At 36.5% G+C, this 21,994-nt stretch overlaps 1 protein-coding gene across 17 annotated transcripts in view; it reads left to right on the forward strand.

Annotated features, from left to right (window-relative positions):
* Positions 1-21,994, forward strand: part of ROBO1 (roundabout guidance receptor 1) — a 1,131,260-nt gene that overhangs the window by 1,102,286 nt on the left and 6,980 nt on the right. For all 17 annotated transcript variants that reach the window (XM_021071380.1, XM_021071370.1, XM_021071378.1 and 14 more), the window contains 4 exons: positions 144-392; positions 8,645-9,051; positions 11,919-12,071; positions 19,709-20,017. In XM_021071380.1, coding sequence (XP_020927039.1) covers positions 144-392; positions 8,645-9,051; positions 11,919-12,071; positions 19,709-20,017 — 1,118 coding nt within the window. The remainder of the gene's footprint in view (positions 1-143; positions 393-8,644; positions 9,052-11,918; positions 12,072-19,708; positions 20,018-21,994) is intronic.

Genomic DNA, 21,994 nt, shown 5'->3' on the forward strand with positions numbered 1-21,994 from the left:
GGCACAGCCACAGAAATAAATAAATTAAATAAATAAATATTTAAAATAAAGAGCAATTCAAAGCTAGTATTTCACTAACTACAGAAGTAGTTTATTTGAATTAACCTGAAGTTAAGTCTAAGTGTCCTTATAATTTGTTTTAGCTATGACCAAGAAATGCCATGTCCTGTGCCACCAGCAAGGATGTATTTGCAGCAAGGTGAACTAGAAGAAGAGGAAGATGAACGAGGCCCCACTCCGCCTGTGCGGGGAGCAGCCTCTTCTCCAGCTGCCGTGTCTTATAGCCACCAGTCCACTGCCACTCTGACCCCCTCTCCACAGGAAGAACTCCAGCCCATGTTACAGGATTGCCCAGAGGAGATTGGCCACATGCAGCTCCAAACCGATAGGAGGTATGTTGTCACAAGCCTTCTTCACTGACAAACCAGATAATTTCCACTCCTAAGTGGCATTTACAGAATGCTATTACATGAAGTAATTTTCAGGTCACATGAGGCTTTTTTCCAGTCTCATCACACAGTAAGCCTTCGTAATTAACATATAAAGTAATATTGTTGATCAGAACATTAGATTAATTGATCCCAGTGAACTTGCAGCCATAAAATAATGCACTTTAATACTCACCCACTTATGATAATTACATTTATAAACACGCGGAGATCATGTAGTAAAATATGTGGGTTGCTAATCTTGTAACGTTTTATTGATGATGACTGTTTTCGTATTTTAGTCTTCTTTATGCATGGGTATGTCACTTCTTTAGTCTATGGGAAATAGATTTTTCTCCTGTCTCTTTAAATTAAGTCTGCAGAATGATCTGTTCTTTAATAGCTATAATGTTGCAGAAGAATGAATTTGGTAAATTCATTTTATGTTAACCTCAGGTGCCTTTGGTTGTGATGTTAGGTTGTAGTTCTTTTGTCTAAGCTGCTAAATAGTGTGTGTGTGTGTGTGTGTGTTTGTGTGTCTTAGACTTTTTTTAACCTATATATTCAGCATTGCCAACCAGTACATTTTTGTCATGCATAAATCCTTCATTCATCATTTCTACCACATAAAAGCTATTACTACATCATGTTAGCATTTCTCTCATTGTGATTATTTTGTTTGTACTATTTTATTGCCCTTAACACATTGTGTATGTATAACTTTCTATATTCCTAATATAATTTGAAACTGAGTATATTATTTGCCTCAGAAGAACTCCCCTCAGTATGCTTGATGAATAACAAAGTCTGGTTTACGCTGCTTGAATTCTGTAGGTTAAAATAGGATTTGCAGTGTTTGTTAACTATTCTATCAGTAAGAGGTTATTACGAAATTTCACTCAGATATTCTCTAAAATGAAGGAAGAAGTTAAATTTTCTTGCGTGTGTCAAGGGGGAAGTCAGATTGCTAGACATGTAAACTTAATACTGTTAACCCAGGAAGACTGAGAAAAAATAAGGCATCTCTTTTCCCTATTAAGGTCAAAGCCATCTCTGCCACTCTCATTCAGAGAAAATGAGACACTAATAGAGGCTATTAGCTCTGAAATTCCTTAGCATTCTTTTCTCATTCTTTCAATTACCCTTTTCCTCACTGTGCTCCTCTGTGTTACAAGTGATTCCCAGTATTTTCTTCCTGGAAAGCTCTTCTTTTGTCTTCCTTATGTCATCCTTTTCACCTGTGTTGAAAATGATCAAAAATCAGCTTATCGCGCTTGACTTCTCAACCTCTTTCTCTTCATTCAGCCCTCTCTCTTCACTATTAACTCCACTACTTTTTAAACTTTCCTTCACTTCTTCTAGTTATCATACTCTTTGCCCCTCCTTTTCCTTGGGATCATCTAACCGCTTCTGCCTTCCTAATTCTTACTCACACCAGAGCCCATTGCATTCCAGTTTATACCATTTTGCTTCTCTCAGGCTACAGAAAATAACCTCATACTTGTTATTGCAAAGGCTTCTCAGTCTTTATCACACTTTATCACTTGCAGTGATGACATGTTTTCTAATTTTTTTGTGAGAATCAAATGAGATCATGTATATAAAGTACCTAAGGCAATCCCTACTGTCCTCACCCTTACACCATCCCTCCTACACATGGTTCAGCTATCACCTATATACTGATGGCTTTTGAATTGATTTAGCCAGCCCGTCCCTTTTTCCTGAACACCATCGTGATATTTTCACTTAGACATCTAAAACTACACGCGTCCAAAACCAAATTCTTTGTCTTTGCACTTGACCTTTCAGACTTGTTCCCTCTTTTCTTTTGTTGGCAATCTGGAATCACTAATCCTTGTTTATTTCACAAAACATTAATTAACTCAAAAAACTTGGTGATTTTGAAATCAGCTCAATTATCTTCCTGCTATTCCCCAAGATAAATTATTCACCAAACCCTTTCACTTCTAACTCCAAAATATCTCTTGAGTTGGTTCTTAGTTTTCCATTTCTAGAGCCGCTAGGGCAGGCCCTCAGTCTCTATCCTTTGAAATATTGCCATATCCTTGAACTAATTACCACTTTTCTTCTCTCCCTCTTCTGTCCACTCTCCACATAATCTTTCTTTACACACAAGTTTGGTGATATTACTCCCTATTCAATGTCAAGTCTTACTGTTTAGCTCAGTATTCAAAGCCTTTTACAATTCTTTCTCCATCCCTACCCCCCCACAGGACTGTTTTATTTTTTTTTTTTCCGGTACATATTGTTTTTAATTGTTATTTCCCCAATGCAATTTTTTTTTCTACTGTTCAATTCTTTTTCCTTTACTTACCTCTTCCCACCCAATCCCTCCATACTAATTCCCACTTTGCTAATTAGTCTGTATGAAATTCCCTAAATGTGTCTTAAACTCACCAAGATCTCGTCAGCAATGCTACTTTCCGGCCCACAGAGGGCTACTTTAGAGCTAGCAGGTGGGGCAGGTAGCTTTTGCCTCTTGTGGCTGCCACCAACATCCTTACTGTCCTCACTAAGTACAAACTGTTTCTTTGATTGCCTGACAGCACTTATCTTTCTAAGCCTGTTCAAATTCACCACCTATACAACTTTCCTCTCGTTGCCTGGTAAAAATCAACTAATCTTTTTCTTCCTCTTCACAGTGGTCTGTTCACAGCTCTGCTACCACACTAATCAGGTTTTCATGTTGCATTAGCATTGGCTATGTGTATTTTTGTTTGCCCATCTAAATCAAAAGCTCTTTGAGAGCAGAGCTATTGTCTTACTCATGCCATTGAATTCCACAAAGCTTTCTTCAGTAAGTATCTGATAAGTGGAATCTGATACTAGAGGGGAATTTGGAAATGACTTTCCCCCTGCTGCTTTTTTTTGGGGGGGTTACCTCAAAATGAATATGGATAATTGGGACGTGCATTGGATGTCTGCACCTAAAATCCTCTTTGACGATATGCAGTCTTTTTTAAAAGGTATGACTTTCAGTCTATGAAGGTATTAAGAATTGTATTTTAGAGTTCCCTTGTGGCACTGCAATAAGGATCCAGCGTTGTTCACTGCAGCAGCTCAAGTTACTGCTATGATGTGAGTTCAATCCCTGGCCCGGGGACTTCCACATGCCGAGAGCACCACCTCCCTCCCAAAAGGAGAACTGTTATTTCCAGGACTGTTGCTGGAAATAACACTGGGCACTAATAAGAAGTAGATGAAAGTCCATTAAACATAAAAACTATCACTGCTCTTTTATGCTGAAGGTATATTCTACATGTTTACCATAGAAATTTTTGAAAACACAGATAAACAAAATGAAAGTACAGAAGTACCAATGATCTATGTGGTCGGAAATTGTCACTGTTAAAATCTCGGTAAAGATCCTATCCATCCTTCATCTCTACATGTACTCACATTGCATTGAAACTGTGACATGCCAATATAATTTTATAAGCTACTCTTTTCACTGAATAGTAAATTTTTCCATGCCAGTAACTATTTAGATACTTGCATTAAACAAATGTATGCTGTAATTTGTTTACACAGTTCTTTAATACTGGACATTTAAGTCATGTCTATCTTTTTGATACTACATGTAAATCTATAATTCCCACCTCTAGTTAAGTCTTTGAGTCAAGCCTCTTCTCAAACCCTGGCCTGTTCAGATGCCCCATCAGTAGATGACTACTGTTTCTCATCATCCTGCCACTTTCCTAATGAGGCACTCATTAAAGACAGATAGCTCTTTCTTTACGTATTTCATTCTAGAGCATTAGACCCTTATGTCCAAGTCTCTGTTCTTGCAGATTTTTACTGCCTGAATATCACTCAGAGAGCAGTACACGTCTCCAGCCATAAAGACACTTTCCGACTTCTGACAGCCATTTTCTCTTGCCTGTATTACTGTAATGGCCCGTAAGTGGTCTTGTTGCCTTTAGGCTTGCCCCTTCTTCAATTTAATCTTCTTGCTGCACACTGTACAGAGGCATTTTCTTAAAATCCCACACTGATCAAGTCTCCCCATTGTTTAAAATCTCTCAATGGCTGCTCATTTCCCTTAGAAGGTTCCTTAATGTAGCAATCAAGGCCCTTTGTGATCTGACCCCTGCGTGCTTCCCCTTCCTTATCCATTGGCACTCCCCTCCTCCTTGTTCATGTTGCCTTCACTCTAAGTTTCTTCCAGTTCCTGGAATGACCAGTGCTGTCACCTACCTTGAGGTCTTTCTATTTGCCATCCCATCCTCCTGGGACACCATCATCCCATCTCTTTTTTGGAGCTAACAGTTATGTGCCTTTTATTTAGTTATGTATTTACTGGCCATGCCCAAAGCATGTGTGAGTTCCCTGCCCAGGGATATACTCATGATAGCAGCAACCCAAGCCACTGTCGTAACAACACCAGATCCTTAACCCCCTGCCACAAGAGAACTCCTTATGTACCCTTTAGATCCAAGATTAAATGGCAGAAACTCCTCAGAGAATCTTTTCCTGATGTCCCAGCTCTGAGATAGGAGCCAATTATTTGTGTTCCCACAATGAGTGCCCTAGGTATCATCTGTCATGGAGCTTTGTGAATATTGTATTATTGTTGCATATTTAATTAATTGTTGGTTTCCTCCACTAGACTATAAGTCTCTTCAGGCAAGGAACATATCTATTGTATGTAGCTGAATTTCTAGCGTAGTGCCTAAGTTCCTGTTTCTATTGCTGCCGGACATGCCACACTAAGACACAATCACCTAAAACCATTTTATTTTACTCATAATTCCATGAGTCAGGAATTCTGAAAGGATTTACCTGGGCAACTCAACTCTGATCCACATGGGTTCTTCTGGTCTTTAGGGCTGCGAGATCTACTTCAAGTTAGTTTCTTCACTCCTATGCCTGACGTCTTAGTGCTCTGTGGCCTCTCCAGGGTCTCTGTCATAGCCCAGGGTTCTCCTAACATGGAGATCTCAGGGAAGTGGCACTTCTTACATGGCAGCAGCCTTCCAAGAAGTCCAGAAAGTGAAGTTGCCAGGCCAGTTAAGAGCTACACTCAGAACGGGCACAGTTTCTGCCACATTCCACCACAGGGTCCACCCAGATTCATGAATGTAGAGCTAAATTCCCTCTGTTGATGGAGAAGAGCAAGTTCTCATCTCAGAAGAGCACTGGGGATGGAAGATATTGTTGTGGACATCTTTGCAAAATATAGTCTGCTATGGCCTGATACAGAGTTAGCTTTAGTAACCAGGAGTGCTTGAAAATCAAATCCTTCCATGTCTCAAGTATAAACCATAAGCCATTGTCTAAGCTCTTGTTGCTTGTAGTCCCTTTGGTCTCAGACACTAGAAAATTCTTCACTGTAGTTGGTACACAATAAATGTTTAAACACTAAATACATTTTTTACTTTTACGGTGATTGATTAGAGGCATTGATTATTGATTAGAGGCATTATACATAATAGTGTGATGTATATTAACAAGAAATCACTGTGCTAAAACCATTGTAACATTGCAATATTTAATTAAATAAGTATTTCATAAGTGTATTACTATAGATATTGCAGTTTTGACATTCTAATGAGTTTGTAAGATACTCTATTTTTGTCTAAAACTAGGTAAACTAGATGATCAACATAATAGGAATCTCTCTTCTCTCTTTTCAGCAATAACTATGAAAATAATATAAGTAAATTTATTTACATTTATTGTTTTCGAAAGTATCTGGTACTATTGAATTTGCTGTAGTTGATATTTAGTAAAAAAATAATAATAATCTCTTGAAAAGTAAAAGTAAATTTCATGTATGGAATAGGAAGCTTACTGATATTTTATCAATGTATATGAACTAAATATGATATAGTTGGAAGAAAAGAAAGAAGGCAAAGGGAAATTAAATATCTTATCTATTTACAAGCCAGTACATGGTTAATTATACAAAGTACTGAAGCTACACCAGTTTTAGAAAAGAATCTCAAAGGTGTACATTTTCCCCCTTTGATGTTTTGCTTGGTAAATGGTATGTAGTAAACTATAAAACCGCTTGCTTTCATAAATTAATGGTATTAGTCCCTTTTTCTCTTGAACATGTTTATGAAGGTATCGTTTTTTCAGGAGCCTAGAGTGTTATGATTCACAGTTATATACTTGTACATTTTTTCAGAACACATTGAAACCCCTTGAGGGGGTTGAGGTTCATTTGTGGGAATCCCACTTGAGTGCAACATCCTGAAATAGCCTTTTGTTTTCAAATAGAATATATTACATACTTCAAACTGTACATGTTTATCACACGTTCCCTGGGCTGGCCTTATTTACAGATGGTTTGAATAAATTTTTCTGTCTTTCCCCCGCATTTGTACAGGGTGGTTGTAGTTAAAAGCCAGCCCTCATTTAACGTGAAGATGTTTTTGCTCCACACAATGTGGATTATCCAAATACAACAATGCTGGCATCCTTTCATTGTGAAATTGACTGTCCTACATCCCTTTTTTGATGGTCAAAATAGTCCCTTTTGTGCTAAAAAGTCTTACATGTGTTTAAAAAAAGAAGTTTCTTGTGGTATTTTGGATGTGCATGCTGACAAAGACTGTAAATTAACTTTTAAGTATGGTATTTTATTGCAATCCAAAATTAAACAAAGGTTTTCTGCCTATGTGTATAACACACTCCATATTGAAACAATTATCCATTTTAATCTCTTAAATAACTTCAGCTTGGGACATTTTTCATATTTCTTCTAGTGCCACACACAGATACATTAGAAACCACCCAGAAATGAAAAATAACAATTTATACTGGAGTGTATACATATGTTATTACATGTCTATGTCTGTGTATATGTGTGTGTGTGTGTATGTGTATATATGTATGTGTAATAATATCATTCCTAGAGGAAAGGCCATGAACTTGGAAATGGAATTTGGGATTTAATTCTAAATTTGATACATACTAGTAGTAAGCACTTTGGCAAGGTCCTAATTCCTCTGAATTGCAATGGCCTCCTCTGTTAAAATGATAATAAAATAAGTACCTTAGAAAGTTGTTGTGAGAATTAGATGAGTTAACACTGTGAAATACTTAGCGCAAAGTAGGTGCTCAACGAATTAATTAATTGTGGTATTTTAATAATCATATATTTTTAATGCTTTCTATTTGTGTTAATGAAACATGTTTATTGAAGTGTCAATTCCTTGGGATAAAAAGCACCAAACCTTTTCTTCAGACCACTGCCATGCCACCCTAAAAACTGTGCTATACTGAACTTCCGTTTCCTTCTCTATAGCAGGTCCCTAAGCTAAATCTTGACCAGCTCCTATGTAGTTTTGCTGTTTTCTTTTTTTCTTTTAATTTAAGGCGCATCTGCAACCTACATCGCACTCATGACAACACCAGATCCATAACCAGTGAGCAAGACCAGAGACTGAACCTGCCTCCTCATGGATGCTAGTCAGACTTGTTAACCACTGAGCCACGATGAGAACTCCTGTTTTTAATAGAATAAAATCTAAAGGAAATTGTATCATATGCTCAATGTATAATTTTTTTAATCCTAGAAAATTCTACTCTCTATTGTCAAAATGAAAGAGTCCATTTGCTTGCAGTTGTAGGATTGGCAATGAAGGAAAGGGAAAGGAACTTATTTCTGCGTTCCTGGAGCAGCCTGTTTTAGGACTGATGTCTGTTGTCTTTGGTTATAATAACCTCTCAACAGTGTTCTATATATTTTAGGACAAATACGTAGGTGTCAATCTCTACCCCTTTTTAACTGAACATAATCCAAAAAATAAAACATAAGGTGACTTATAGGCAGCTGAGATTATTTCTAATAAACTTGAATCAGGGAGTTCCCTGGTGGCCTAGTGGCTAAGAATTCAATGGTTGTCACAGTTGTGGCTTTGATTCAGTCTGTGGCCTGGGAACTTCTACATACCGCAGGCAAAGCTAAAAATTAAATAAATCAATCAAAAGGTAGCCCACCTTGTTTAAAAGTACCTCATACCTCTGGTTTGGAGGTAAATTTCTTACAACTCAAAAATAGAACTTAGACATGCTCTTATTTCCCATTGTTTTTTTTTTTGTTGTTGTTGTTTTGTTTTTCCTGAACAAATTAGCTCCAAAGAAACAAAGATCAAATTGGTGTACTTGTGAATTTCTTGGTTGATTTATGCTTTTGTGTCTTAAGTTATGAGCTAAGCCATACCTATTTATTCATCCTCCCACAGAAGGCAGCCTGTGAGCCCTCCTCCACCTCCACGGCCAATTTCCCCACCGCATACCTATGGCTACATATCAGGACCCCTTGTCTCAGATATGGATACGGATGCTCCAGAAGAGGAAGAAGACGAAGCCGACATGGAAGTGGCCAAGATGCAGACCAGAAGGCTTTTGTTACGCGGGCTTGAGCAAACCCCTGCCTCTAGTGTTGGGGACCTGGAGAGCTCTGTCACTGGGTCCATGATCAATGGCTGGGGCTCAGCCTCAGAGGAGGACAACATTTCCAGTGGACGTTCCAGTGTTAGTTCTTCTGACGGCTCTTTTTTCACCGATGCCGATTTTGCCCAGGCGGTCGCAGCAGCAGCCGAGTATGCTGGTCTGAAGGTGGCTCGTCGCCAAATGCAGGATGCTGCTGGTAAGTCTTTCACCAAGATGGAAAAGGAAACTCGATGTGTATATGCCAGTTGCTGGTTATTCTCCTATAATCTTATGTCCTGTGTGAAATGCAACTATTATTGCTCTCTTTTTATTTTTTGGTTGCCTAACGACACCAAGGTCCAAGAATATGGTGTATTTTGCTTATTCCCTTTTTCTTAACAAGGTTTTTAAAATCTTCTATTTATGTTTATTTAATAACTCCTATATAATGAGAGTGAAACTACCTGAAAAGTCTTCATTTTTAAAATACAGCAAATATACAAACATATACAGTTTCTTTAGGAATGCATATGATCCATTAAATGAGGTTTGTGTTATATATACATATATATATATATATTTGAGATGTAAAAAGTAACCAAAATAAAATTGATTGAAGTAATTCCCTCACCTTTTTTAATTAGAAATTGTCTAGGAGAAATAGATAATTATCCATAGGGGACACTCAACTGTTGGAAATTGGGCTATTTTTCCTTAATCCCCATTCTCCTCATGCCCTCTCAGTAATAATACTAATTTAATTGGGAAGATATAAACACACATTTTCAAGCATAAATATATTCCACGCTTAAAGTAAACATTGTTAATCCAATAATTTGGTGTGCAAATTAATCCAAACATACTTTTTTCTATTTTTCATTTTAGTTGCCAGTTGCCTGTTTTTAAATTACTGTATATCCATTCTTACTCATTTTTACTTATCCTCTACTCCCAACTCTCTTTAGAAAGTAAATAGTATTAGAAAGAAAAAAAAAATAATTTAAATCATACATTTATCACATGACTTTCCTTTCTTTAGAATGGAATACATACTTTATACATTCATACACACATTGAATGTGTGTATATATTTCTGTATATTCCAAGAAAATATAAATAGAGTAAAATAATGTGGTCAACAAGAAAAAGAGGCATTTTTGAGGAAGAAAAGACTATGACAACAAATCAGTAATTACTATTTTGTTGTTTTATTTTTCTTGGTTTAATAACTATAACATTGGTTGTCTTCCATGTTCTCTTCAGATATTGAATTGCTCATTGTTCTTATCAGTGTGGAATATATTCAGAGAAAATTTAACTCCCATCAGAAGGTTTTTTCTATATATTATTTATTAAGAATATGTTGTAGGAAAACAATGTCTAATACCTCTCTATTATTGTAAAATGTGCATTTATTTCAGGCAGACTTAATACTCTATGATATTCAACCAGATTTCCTTTTTCCCCCTAATAGCTGCTGAATGTAATAAAATAAGCATGCAAACCTATCTTTCCTAATAACATCTAATTTTATGTATAGCTTTTGTTTCTCCTTATTTTTTAATCTTCTGTAAAAAAAAAAAAAGAATAAGTAAGTGAAATTAAGCATCTCAAACTACTGCTTTCAGATTCCATTAAGGGCGTGTTTCAGTTCGTTAAATCAACGAGACATAGAAATAATGTTGAAAATTCATCTGTAAACGACCTTATGCCTCAGGGTCTATGAGCAGTAGATGGCCTTACACGATAGAATGAGTAATGGGTTCAGTCTCAGCCCTAATTCTCTTTTTTCATGGCTATGTAACTTTAATTGTAAGAGTCTCCATCATAGCTAAAGAGAGTTTGGTTTAATATTTTATTGTATTGTAATTTAGTGACTCTTCTGGTTTTCATTTGGCTCATAATTATAATGAGCTAAACATGCATTGGACCCTGCCTATTAATGTGTCTTTTCAGGAAAAGGTGATGCTTATCATATGACTTGAAGTTAATAAAAATGAATAATCCAATCACATTGCTTCTCACTTGGCCGCATTAATGTCTATTATTTAATATGCTTCAGTTAGCATCTTTAAATGTGTTGATTTTACTATACGTGGCTTATCCTGTTTAGAGCCAAACACATGTTGTTTTGGTCTCTCTGAAGTTCCTTGTGATACAACAGAAAAAATGGTATCTGGATTTGTATCTCTGGTATTTCAAGAAACCAAAATAACAAAATTCAGGTGTAGTGCCTATAGATCTCCATTGCCTTTATGGTTTAAATATTTTGTGCCTTTGTAATAAGTCTCTGTAAGAAAGCCAGAGAGTTGGAAAGCACTGCAGTGTACCGTGTCTGATTAACATAGTCATTCTTCACCTGTGAATGTTGTCTCTCCAAAAGCAAACAACCAAAAACGACTTCTGCCATCACCAAAAAACATAGACATCTCTGTAGGGGTTGCTTTAAATATCCAGAACAAGCAAATAAGTATCTTGTGATGGAAAAAGGGACGTGAGTAGTTTTTGGCAAGTCTAAATATGGGAGCTAGCCTAATTTGAGGCTACCTTAATAGAAAATACCTGAGAATATATTAAGATATTAGGAATCTGTCTTTAATAGCACAAACATATGCTTAATTAAAATAAGAGGTGTATTTAGTACTCTTCATTCTTAGAACATGAACTTCTTAAGGTCTCTGGCTAGTCTGTTGCTTCCTCAAAAGGATTAGCCAGAGACCTTAAGAAATTGTTTTGAGAAAGCAACAGAAACTGGATATATTATGTAAAAATGCAATTAATATTTTTATTTGACAATAACACTTTATGAAGGTAGCTGCAAAAATAGCCACAATGTCTTTCTTTAATAAATATGTATCAAGAAATGTAACAGAATCAAATACCATTTTTTTTAAAGAGCCTGAAAATACTCTTAGAGTACTGTTCCAGGGGATAACTCAGAATAACAAAATCCTGTTATTTACTGGAATAGTTTATTTAAGCTTTTTTTTTTTTAAATTAGGATGTTTCTACTTTTAGTGTGGTGTTGTTATCACTGTTAAATTAAACTTTATTGGTGAGTTTGGCTTTGATTGTTTTCCACAGGCCGCCGCCATTTTCATGCATCCCAGTGCCCTCGACCCACAAGTCCTGTGTCTACAGATAGCAACATGAGTGCTGCTGTAGTGCAGAAGGCCAGACCAGCCAAGAAACAAAAACACCAGCCGGCACATCTGCGCAGAGAAACCTACACAGATGGTAAGTCCATTGAAACGGATGAAAACATCTATGAATCTCGCCTCTTCACCCCGGCTCTCAGCTACTTGAAAATGCATCCACTGACATTCGAAATTGCATCAAAAATTCATTGACAGTAAGCCTCATACTCCTTATAGGAATGATCCATTTCCATATGTTGTCAGGCATCTCAAGTTGCTACCGTTTTCTAATAGGTGGGTTATTTAAGAAACTGAAACATCATACAATGCTTTTAATAGTCTTAAAAGGTTATTTTATACTTTTAAACAAAGAAACATTGTAGGTGAAATAAGGCCATAGAGTTAACATTCATCAGATTCCCGGAAAACTTCCTAAGGGTTCTCACTTTTTTTGCTGGGGAGTTTTACCTGCAAATAGAAGACAATAAACTCATTTGAATATTCATTCTGACTAGAGTGGTGTTATAAACAATTAGCTTGTGCATCGGAAGGCAAGTCCAATCATCTTCCCTCATGCCTTCACATACAACATCAACTCTCACTGAAGAGGTGAGGCTTGTGTTCTCCAGGGAGCACAGGAGAGCAACTGCAAACACTGTGATGTCGTCCAGAGAAAGCCTTTAATGAAAATGCCTCAGGTGGCCCAGCATTTATTAAACCGCCACCTTCTCATTTTATAAAACAACCCCAAGGGCTTTGTTGGAAATTCATGTAAGATAAATTCTCTCAGACTCACCCATCTTGTCAAGTTAGCCAAATTTGCTAAAGGGGTGGAGGAAGAAGGTTGTCGCAGGCATTGTTCGTTCCCCACCTCCTGGTCCTCTCCAGCCACAATCTGATTAGAACTTTCATTACCAGTCAGCAATTTTTCAAAAAGGGCATCATTTGCCATTATCATATGAAAGCCTAATATTATAGATCCTTATCCAAGGTTACAAGGAGGGTTTTCTGAGGCACTTCTCCCTGTGATTCCTGCCACTTGACAGAAAAATTTAATACAAAGCTCACAGCATGATGAGCACAAGTAATTTTGCAATGAGTGGCTGTCCATGCTATTATCTGTAGTTTATTCGGAGTATTTTCTCTCACTAGCATCCATCTGATATTAGACTACATTAAATACTGGCATGACACAGCGCACCTGGGCCTCCTGGATCCTGCCCAGGATTCTTTTGTCAGTGAAACTGAGCTGTCAGAATATTATCTGATTTTGAAGGGTTATTATAGTGGCTTTGTGCATGTTTGCCTCTGTGAAGGCACAAACATTAGGTGTAAATCCCCAAACTCTATTGGCAGTTTTACATTTATGGGACCCCTGTAATGGCATTTTACAAGTTTTATAGCTGTTTTATCAGTTTTTATTATCTAAAAGAGAGTACCCCTAACAGAAAAACTGGTTAAACATCAAACCTTGATGTAAATACACTGGGTTGAATACATCAGGGGAAAAAAAACTGGCCTAAAGCTTTATGTAGCTCTTTCTACCTCTTATTAATATTTGTTTTGAGGGGCTTCTGGCATTGAGTGATGCTTTTAAAAAATGCTTTAAATAATGTAAGCATGCCAGTTAAAGGGCATAGTGTTGCAGTTATAAATGACACTATGCATGAAAATTGTGATCTATATTTATTGTTCTACATTCTGTAGTACTTATTTCTGTGTGTTTAATAATTAAGTATAAATTCTAACTAGTTTCTGAATAATAGCTATTAAATTGAATGATGAAGCAACCAAGTTATTTCGTGTGTTAATTTCAGAAATACCAAAGAAATAAGTTAAAATATTTGTAAAGCCAAAATGTTAATGTGAAATATTATTTAAATTTCTAAATGTTCATTTCACAAGTGTTTATGCAGAATTTGACAATGTAGAATCCAGTAACTATTGTCTCTAAGTCACAAAAATAAACAAAATGGAGGTATAATGAAGGGAATTTTTTAAAATCCTAGCTTCAACTTCCTTATAGCATTTTGATGACCACTCGTCTTTTACTTATTTATTGTACTAACAGCTCTTGAATTTAATTCTGAATGCTTTCTGATTAGGTAAAGAAAAAGAATAGCAAAGCTATGTGTTATTTTATGTGTTTCTATAACATGTATTGATTACCTAAAAATCATATAAATGTAGATACCTCTTAATGCACATACTTCTGATAGTAGTGGTTAGAGCATGGAAACAAAAGTCATTTTATCAGAAATCATTTTCTCATTTTTTGAAAAAAGTATTTACAGTGCATTTCATGAAGAAACTCAATGGCAGATACAATTTGCACAATTAACAGAAGAGAGAGAGGGCAGGGGAAAGAAAGAATTTAAAGAGCTTCCAACTGTGAAAATGAGAATTAAATAAATTAGTAAAACATAAAGGGTTTTTTCATTTTTGCTTTTTAATGATTAAAATATATCAACTAGGATAGATAATTTTGATTATCGTGCACAGACTTCCTATGTGAACTATTTTCAGTATATGGCATATTAGTCTTGAGTGGGTAGCATCTTTACTTTGTAATTTTATTCAAATTATAAATTTCCTTTGCAGAATTTTTGTAAACTATGCAAAAAAAAGGTATGGAGTATCTGTGTCTGAACTGATAAAGAATAATTTGTGGTGATACTTCTCAGGCAGCTCTGTATTAGTTTTATAGGGCTAACATAACAAAGTATCAGAAACTAAGGTGGTTAAACAACATTTATTTCCTCACAGTTCTGGAGGCAAAAAGTCCAAGGTCATGGTTGGCAGGGTTAGCTTCTTCTGAGACCTTTCCCTTAGGCTTATAGATGACCACCTACTCTCTGTGTCTTCACTTGGTCTTCCTTTAGTGTACATGTTTGCCCTCTTATAAGGACACCAGTCAGATTGGATTAGGGAACATCCCAAGACCTCATTTTAATATTTAATTCCCTCTTTAAAGACCCTATCTTCAAATACAGGCCATATCAGGACATATTCTTTTTTTTTTTTTTTGGTCTCTTTCTTAGGGCTGCACCCAAGACATATGGAAGTTCTCAGGCTAGGAGTCTAATCCAAGCTGTAGCCATCAGCCTATGCCATAGCACAGCAGTGCAGGATCTGAGCCACACCTGCATCCTACACCACAGCTCACAGCAGTGCTGGATCCTTTAACCACTGAGAGAGGCCAGGGATTGAACTCACATGGATACTAGTCAGGTTCATTACTGCTGAGCCACAATGCGAAATCCCACAGGTCATGTTTTGAGGTACTAGTTATTTGGACTTCAACACATAAATTTCGGAAGGGACACAATTCAACCCATAACAGCCCACCAGCCCCTAATCCATGGCACTGTGGCCACACATTGAGTTGTTGGTAAATGCTGGGCCTCCTAAACACCTAGGGAGTACTCTGCAAAGCAGAGGCTGCACACTATAGACACACTGGTAGGCAGAATCTAACAATTTCATATTTGCCACTTCCAGGTTTAACCCAGATGAAAGGTAGGATAAAAATATATGAATATCATGCCAAGGGTGTGGCCCTAAAAAAAAAGAATATGTATCAGTCAGAATTTTATTGAGTTAAAGCCAAGCCTAAGTGCATTTCTAGGACCTTCTAATAGATTCTTTCCACACTTTTTAACCCCTCTGATGCATTTACACACTTGATTTAAAAACCAAATCTAGGAGTTCCCACTGTGGCTCAGCAGTGACGAACCAGGCTAGTATCCATGAGGACATGAGTTTGACCCCTGGCCTTGCTCAGTGGATTAACGATCCAGCATTGCTGCAAGCTGTGGCATAGGTTACAGATGTGGCTCAAGTAGAGTGTTGCAGTGGCTGTGTAGGCCACAGCTGCAGCTCCAATTTGACCCCAGCCCAGAAACTTCCATATGCCTCAGGTGTGGCCATAAAAAGGAAAAACAATTAAAAGAAAAATCTACGTTATTTCCCCGTCTCTACTTTTCATAAATTGAAATTCATCACCCTCTTTGGAATAGTGTTATTTTACTTAATTTATCATTAATTACAAGTTCTTGGGATTTTAAGCAGTTAAGTAAATAGAGTGCTAGATCTCCAAAGTGAGTTAATGCCAGCAGAATTGTCTCCATGTATGTGCGCTTATGTATTACTTTATATACATTATAATAGTTTTCGGAGAGTTTGTATAAAGAATGGTATTTATATGATTGTATAAAAGAAGAGTCTATATGTGTGTGTGTGTGTGTGTGTGTGTGTGTGTGTAAGAATTCCATGATCCCATTTGTTAAATCCAATTTGAGCTATTAGTAGTGTGGATGAAAGTACTATTTATTACCATATGAAATGTAGAATTGTTTGTACTATGGCAATCCCTGATTTGACTCAGTAATTATTTTATAATACCAAAAAAAAAAGAATTTATTGGATCATCTGTTTATATAAGAAATTACACCTACCAGCATTTTCCTCCGTCAATTATATGCAGTGCAATTATATACAGGAAGTTACAACTCTTAAAATTATCATTGGATTCTCTTTTTCTTTTCTACTTGTGTTATAGATAGCGCCTATATGGAGCAGCTGGTAATAGATTTTTGTCTTGAGAGTCATAGATTGCCAAGACTTTGTATAATCTTATGGTAGCAGTAATCACCAGCTTTGTACCTGATAAGCCCAGACATTTTATGCTTTGATGATAGTGGCAATCATCAGCTTCCTGATAAGCTGTATTTGCAATCTGGTTGAAGTTTGTAGCAAGCAGATAGTGCAGAAATAAGCCTGCAGTCACTTACTCCCTCTGCTTCAAAGAGTGGTCTGAATTCCTTTTTTCATCCTCTCATGACCAGTCCCAGGCTCAGCATGAACTTAGAACAGCTTGGCCTTGGGTGGGTCTCCTGGCTTGAAGCACTCTGGTACAAATCTGTCCTCTATGCTATCCTTTTGGTTATTTTTAATAAATAAGTAGTAAGATGGGAAGGAATCTCATGACAGTACCTATTTTTTTTTTTAGGTGTTGTTTTTTTAAAAAAAAATTGTTAAAGCTGTAAAGGAAGGAAATCAGCACTAGTTATTGCAATTTATATTGTAAGATTAAAAAAAACTTTTGATTTTTCCAGATTCTTGGGAAAATTAGTGGCTGTACTTTGGCCACTGTTGTAGATAAAGTGTTGAGGTTATTTAAATGAAAGTAAGACATGATGAGCCTGAGAACTAACAAGAGGAGTTCCCGTCATGGCTCAACAGTAGCAAAACCGACTAGCATCCATGAGGACATGGGTTCGATCCCTGGCCTCACTCAGTGGGTTAAGGATAAGGCTTTGCTGTGAGCTGTGGTGTGGGTCACAGATGTGGCTCAGATCTGGGGTTGCTGCAGCTGTGGTATAGGCCAGCGGCTACAGCTCCAATTGGACCCCTAGCCTGGGAACCTCCATATGCCGCGGGTATGGCCCTATAAAGACAAAAAGACCAAAAAAAAAAAGAGAAATTCATTTTTAAAAATTCATATCTACTTAAGGAACGAAAAAAGGATCAATTGAAAAAACTACAAGAATAAGAAACACTAAGTTAAAATGGATGCTTCCTAGGACCCTGAATTTGCTACTGTATTAAGAACTTTCAAGGCACAATTTTAATATTCAAGAGTTTCTCATGCTCATATATGTAAATGATAGTGGACCATTGCCAATAAAAATAAAATATCTGGAAACAACCTAAATATTCCTCTGTAGGGATTGACTAAATAAATAATGGCATATTTATTAAACAGAATGTTATACAGACTTTTCAGAAAAAAGAGGGAGAACTATGTATACATATGGAACTGTACACAACTACACAGTTAGGTGGGAAAAAGTGCAGTCTCTTTTAGGTTGCTAAGAAAGGAAGACTACCACATTCCAGTGGGCAGATAGGGCACTCTGTACAATCCCAGATATGGCCATTTTGCATAGTCCCTAATATGAATGGTACTCCTTGGAGTTATGCAACTTGGCAGCCCTGCCTTAAATGCATAAATAATTTCTGAAATGATCCTTTAAAAACTATTCAAACTGATTACTTCTGCATCAATATTGAGGATTTGAAATGGAGTTGGGGTGGTATAAAGGATTATACTTCCAAGTCCTTACATACTTTTGAATTTTTATCATGTGAATGTATATTTTTTGTTGAAAATCTTAACATTAATTTTGTAATACTAAGCATTTAATATGTGTTCTACAAATATTTTACTTGATTGATTTTATCACATACAAGTTTCTCTCCAAATATGAAAACATTACCATTTCTAAAGTTATGACTAGGGAGTTCCCTGGTGGCCTAGTTGTTAGGATTCAGCACTGTCACTGCTGCAGCCTCGGTGTGATCCCTGGTCTGGGAACTAATATCCTACATGAAGCCAATGCAGCCAAAAAATGAAAAAAATAAAATGAAAAGTAAAGTTATGACTAAAAAGATTATGCTGATAATTCCCAAATATCTGTGTCTCTAGTTTGACCTTTCTTGAAACTCAGATTCTGTGAACAATAACCTGCTGAACATCTCTATCTGGGTTCTTCAAAAGCTCCTCCTATTCGCTTTTCTAAAACCAAACTTGTGTTCTTCCTTCACACACCATGTCTTATTATCCCTTCATTTCTCATCTTCAGTGATGTTTCTGTCATCCACCTAGTCAGCTATGGCAGAAATCCTGAAAGTTATCTCATGAATAGTCTTCCCCTACTATATTCCATTGATCTTTAAGTAAAACTTTTTTTTTTCTTAAATACTGTCAAACACATCTAAAATAACTTTGAGTGCCTCCTGAATTTAAGACTTTCCTTTTAATCCATCCTCCACACCACAGCCAAACAGCCTAAAACTAGAATCTGTTCATGTTCTTCTACCAACTCACCAACTATTACTAGGTTATGTATTTCTTTTTCCTGGAGTATACCTAAGAGTCATTTAAAAAACTAACACCCTCAGAGGAAATACATTTTCTAGGAATCAAATTTTATGCTTACTTTTATCTTTATATACATCTGTAAGACATTGAATTATATACAATGTCCAATGATATGAATTAATATAGAAATATAGATAGATAAAATTAAGTTATATTCATGCCAGTGATCATCTGGTTTAAAACCTCTGGGTCCATGTACAAAGTGGAGAGATTGCATCAATGAATGTAGCTTATGAACATACTGTTGAATGAAATAGTGGTATAAAGAACACTGAACCAGAAATTAAGACTGAGGGCATTTGTCCTGATTCTGATCATATATAGCTTTAAGTTTGGAAAATAACCTAAGATCTATGTGTTTGAGTTTCTCTATCTACAAAACGAGATAGAATTTAGGCTAGTTTAGAGATGGCAAATAGAACTCAACTCAAGTGCCAGCCTCAATCAATTTGAAGTGGTTGCCTGAAGAGTCAGGGTATGCATCTGAGATCAGCAGCATTATACTGAAATCAATTAGCAAGGTCTGCCATGGTTGGGGAGAGAAGGTTATTGCATATATGCCTGTATTGGCTGTCCCCTAAATCTCAGCTCTATAAATTCAATATTTCTGTGCTAGATAAAAATTAGAGCATATATATTAAAAGTTCGGGTCATCTTATTCTTTGGTTGCCTTTATTTGTTCCAGTTTATTTTAGATGACCCTGCAGTTGTATGTGACTCTAATGGTAATACTAATGTTAATAACTTTATAAGTGGAAAACTTTTACAGTATTTTATATATTTCTTTTTAGATCTTCCTCCTCCTCCTGTGCCACCTCCTGCTATAAAGTCACCCACTGTCCAATCTAAGGCACAGCTGGAGGTACGACCTGTAATGGTGCCAAAACTCCCTTCTCTAGAAGCAAGAACAGAAAGGTCATCAGATAGAAAAGGAGCCAGTTACAAGGGGAGAGACGTGTTGGATGGAAGACAAGTTGCTGATATGCGACCAAACCCAGGTGATCCCAGAGAAGCACAGGAACAGCAAAATGATGGGAAAGGACGAGGAAATAAGGCAGCAAAACGAGACCTTCCACCAGCAAAGACTCATCTCATCCAAGGTACGGATTTATTCCAGCAGCCAGTAAACACAGATTGAACATAGGTTTGCATGATACACGGCTGGGCTCTGTAGGGTCCTGTGAAAAGTGATAAGATTCAGAAATTTGCTCTCTATTGGAGGAGACAGGCATGTACCCAGACAAATTAAATACCGTTCATTCTAATACAAGACATTATGCAAGTCTTCCTTGGAGAGATGCCAGTTGAGTTGAATTTTAAAGGAAAGCATGATTTCCACAAGTTACAGGGAGAAGGGGATATCTGGCAAAGGAAATAAGTGGAGAAAAAAACATGAAAGAGTGAAAATGAATATTGGGTGAATATTGGCTTTCCTGTTTATCGGAGAATAAGATGCTTGGGGCCAGGGACAAAGGGTAAAAGATAAAACCAGGAAGGTGGTTGAGCCAGATTGGAAAGACCAGGAATACTATTCTGAAGAGGTTGGGATTTATGGTATGGGCAGTGGTGAGCCAGCAAAGAGTTTGATCAGGAAATTATATAATCAGATTTGTGTTTTAAAAAAATAACTGACAACACTCTATAGTGAATGAGACTGGAAATGGATAGCTGAAAGTATTAGAACATTGCAAAATAATCTAGGTATAAAATATGAAAGCACTAAATTAAAATAGCTGTGTAAATTAAAAGAAGGAAAAAGCCTACATAGACATTTCAGAGACAGACCCTATAGGACTTGGTGACTTATTGAATGTAAAAAAAGTAAAATGAATTAATGGAGTAAAAGAAAAGTTGTGCAGATGTTAATTAGATGCCGCTCTATGACTAGTGGAACATAATTTTATTAACCAATGTAAAAAAAAATGAGGGAAAGGATAAAAGTCTTGGGGAAAGTAATTCCAGTTTTTAAGAGTTACAAACTGCCATGTGTAAAATAAATAAGCTGCACAGATATATTGTACAGCAAGGGAATATAGGCATTATTTTATAATAACTTTATATGGAGTATAATCTTTAAAAATACTGAATCACTCTATTGTACACCTGAAACTAATAAAGTGTTTTAAATAAACTACACTTCAATAAAAATACATACACATACATACATATACATATGTGTTTGGAAGAGGAACATTCTATACACAAACTGAGGTATATTCACCCAGTAATAGAGAATAATTAAACTATCCAAACTAGAAAGAAGGATATCCTAGAAAGAATGGAGAAGGAAATTTTAAGATAGGAAGAAATGTAAAATGCCACAGAAGCAAGAGTTGGATGTCAGTGGGGATGGGGTGGGAGAATAGATGGAGGACACACAGATTTTACAAAACTTTTTTCATGGGTGATATTTAATAGAACTATTTTTAGTAGACAGAGTAGAATCCCAGCTGTAGGTTGTTGGAAGAGAAGTAATGAGTATTGACTGATTATGGACATTGTGAAAGAGAAGTAGTAAGTGTAGACTCTGCAGAAGGTTGGTAAGAGGAAGAGAGGTTGAAATAGGGTTTAACAGGAAGGTAAAACCTATGGAAATGTTTTAGGATAGAGTATTGGGACAATATATAGACTAAGGAGAAGAAACCCTTCAGGCAGAAGAGATACAAGAGAAGGAAAGTAGTTGATGAAAGAGTCAGGAAAGCATGATGGGGAAATGCATCTTAGAAGGCTGTACATGTACTTTAACTATAGTTGTATTTTCAAGACTGTGTTTTGTTAATATTAGAGATCAGTCCATTGTTCTGTTTGTTATGGGCACCTGGTCATTAGCCACTTGCTTTCACTATTGAGGACAGTTTTGCTTTTTCTGCAATGGAAGCCTAAATTCCTCATGCAAGCATGGACTCAGCAGTGAGGCAATGGCAAAACTGTGCCTCCACTCTGCGACCACAAAGTACTTGATGACATCACCACAATTTGAAGTTTGAAAAGCTTAGCTTATTATTATCAGTTAAGCCAAAGGTGATCTGAACTTTCAACTTTTGGTAATTATACTCCAATTAGTGATTCATAAATCA

The sequence above is a fragment of the Sus scrofa genome, chromosome 13 (genome assembly GCF_000003025.6).
Source record: "Sus scrofa isolate TJ Tabasco breed Duroc chromosome 13, Sscrofa11.1, whole genome shotgun sequence".
In the NCBI taxonomy this organism is placed as follows: domain Eukaryota; kingdom Metazoa; phylum Chordata; class Mammalia; order Artiodactyla; family Suidae; genus Sus; species Sus scrofa.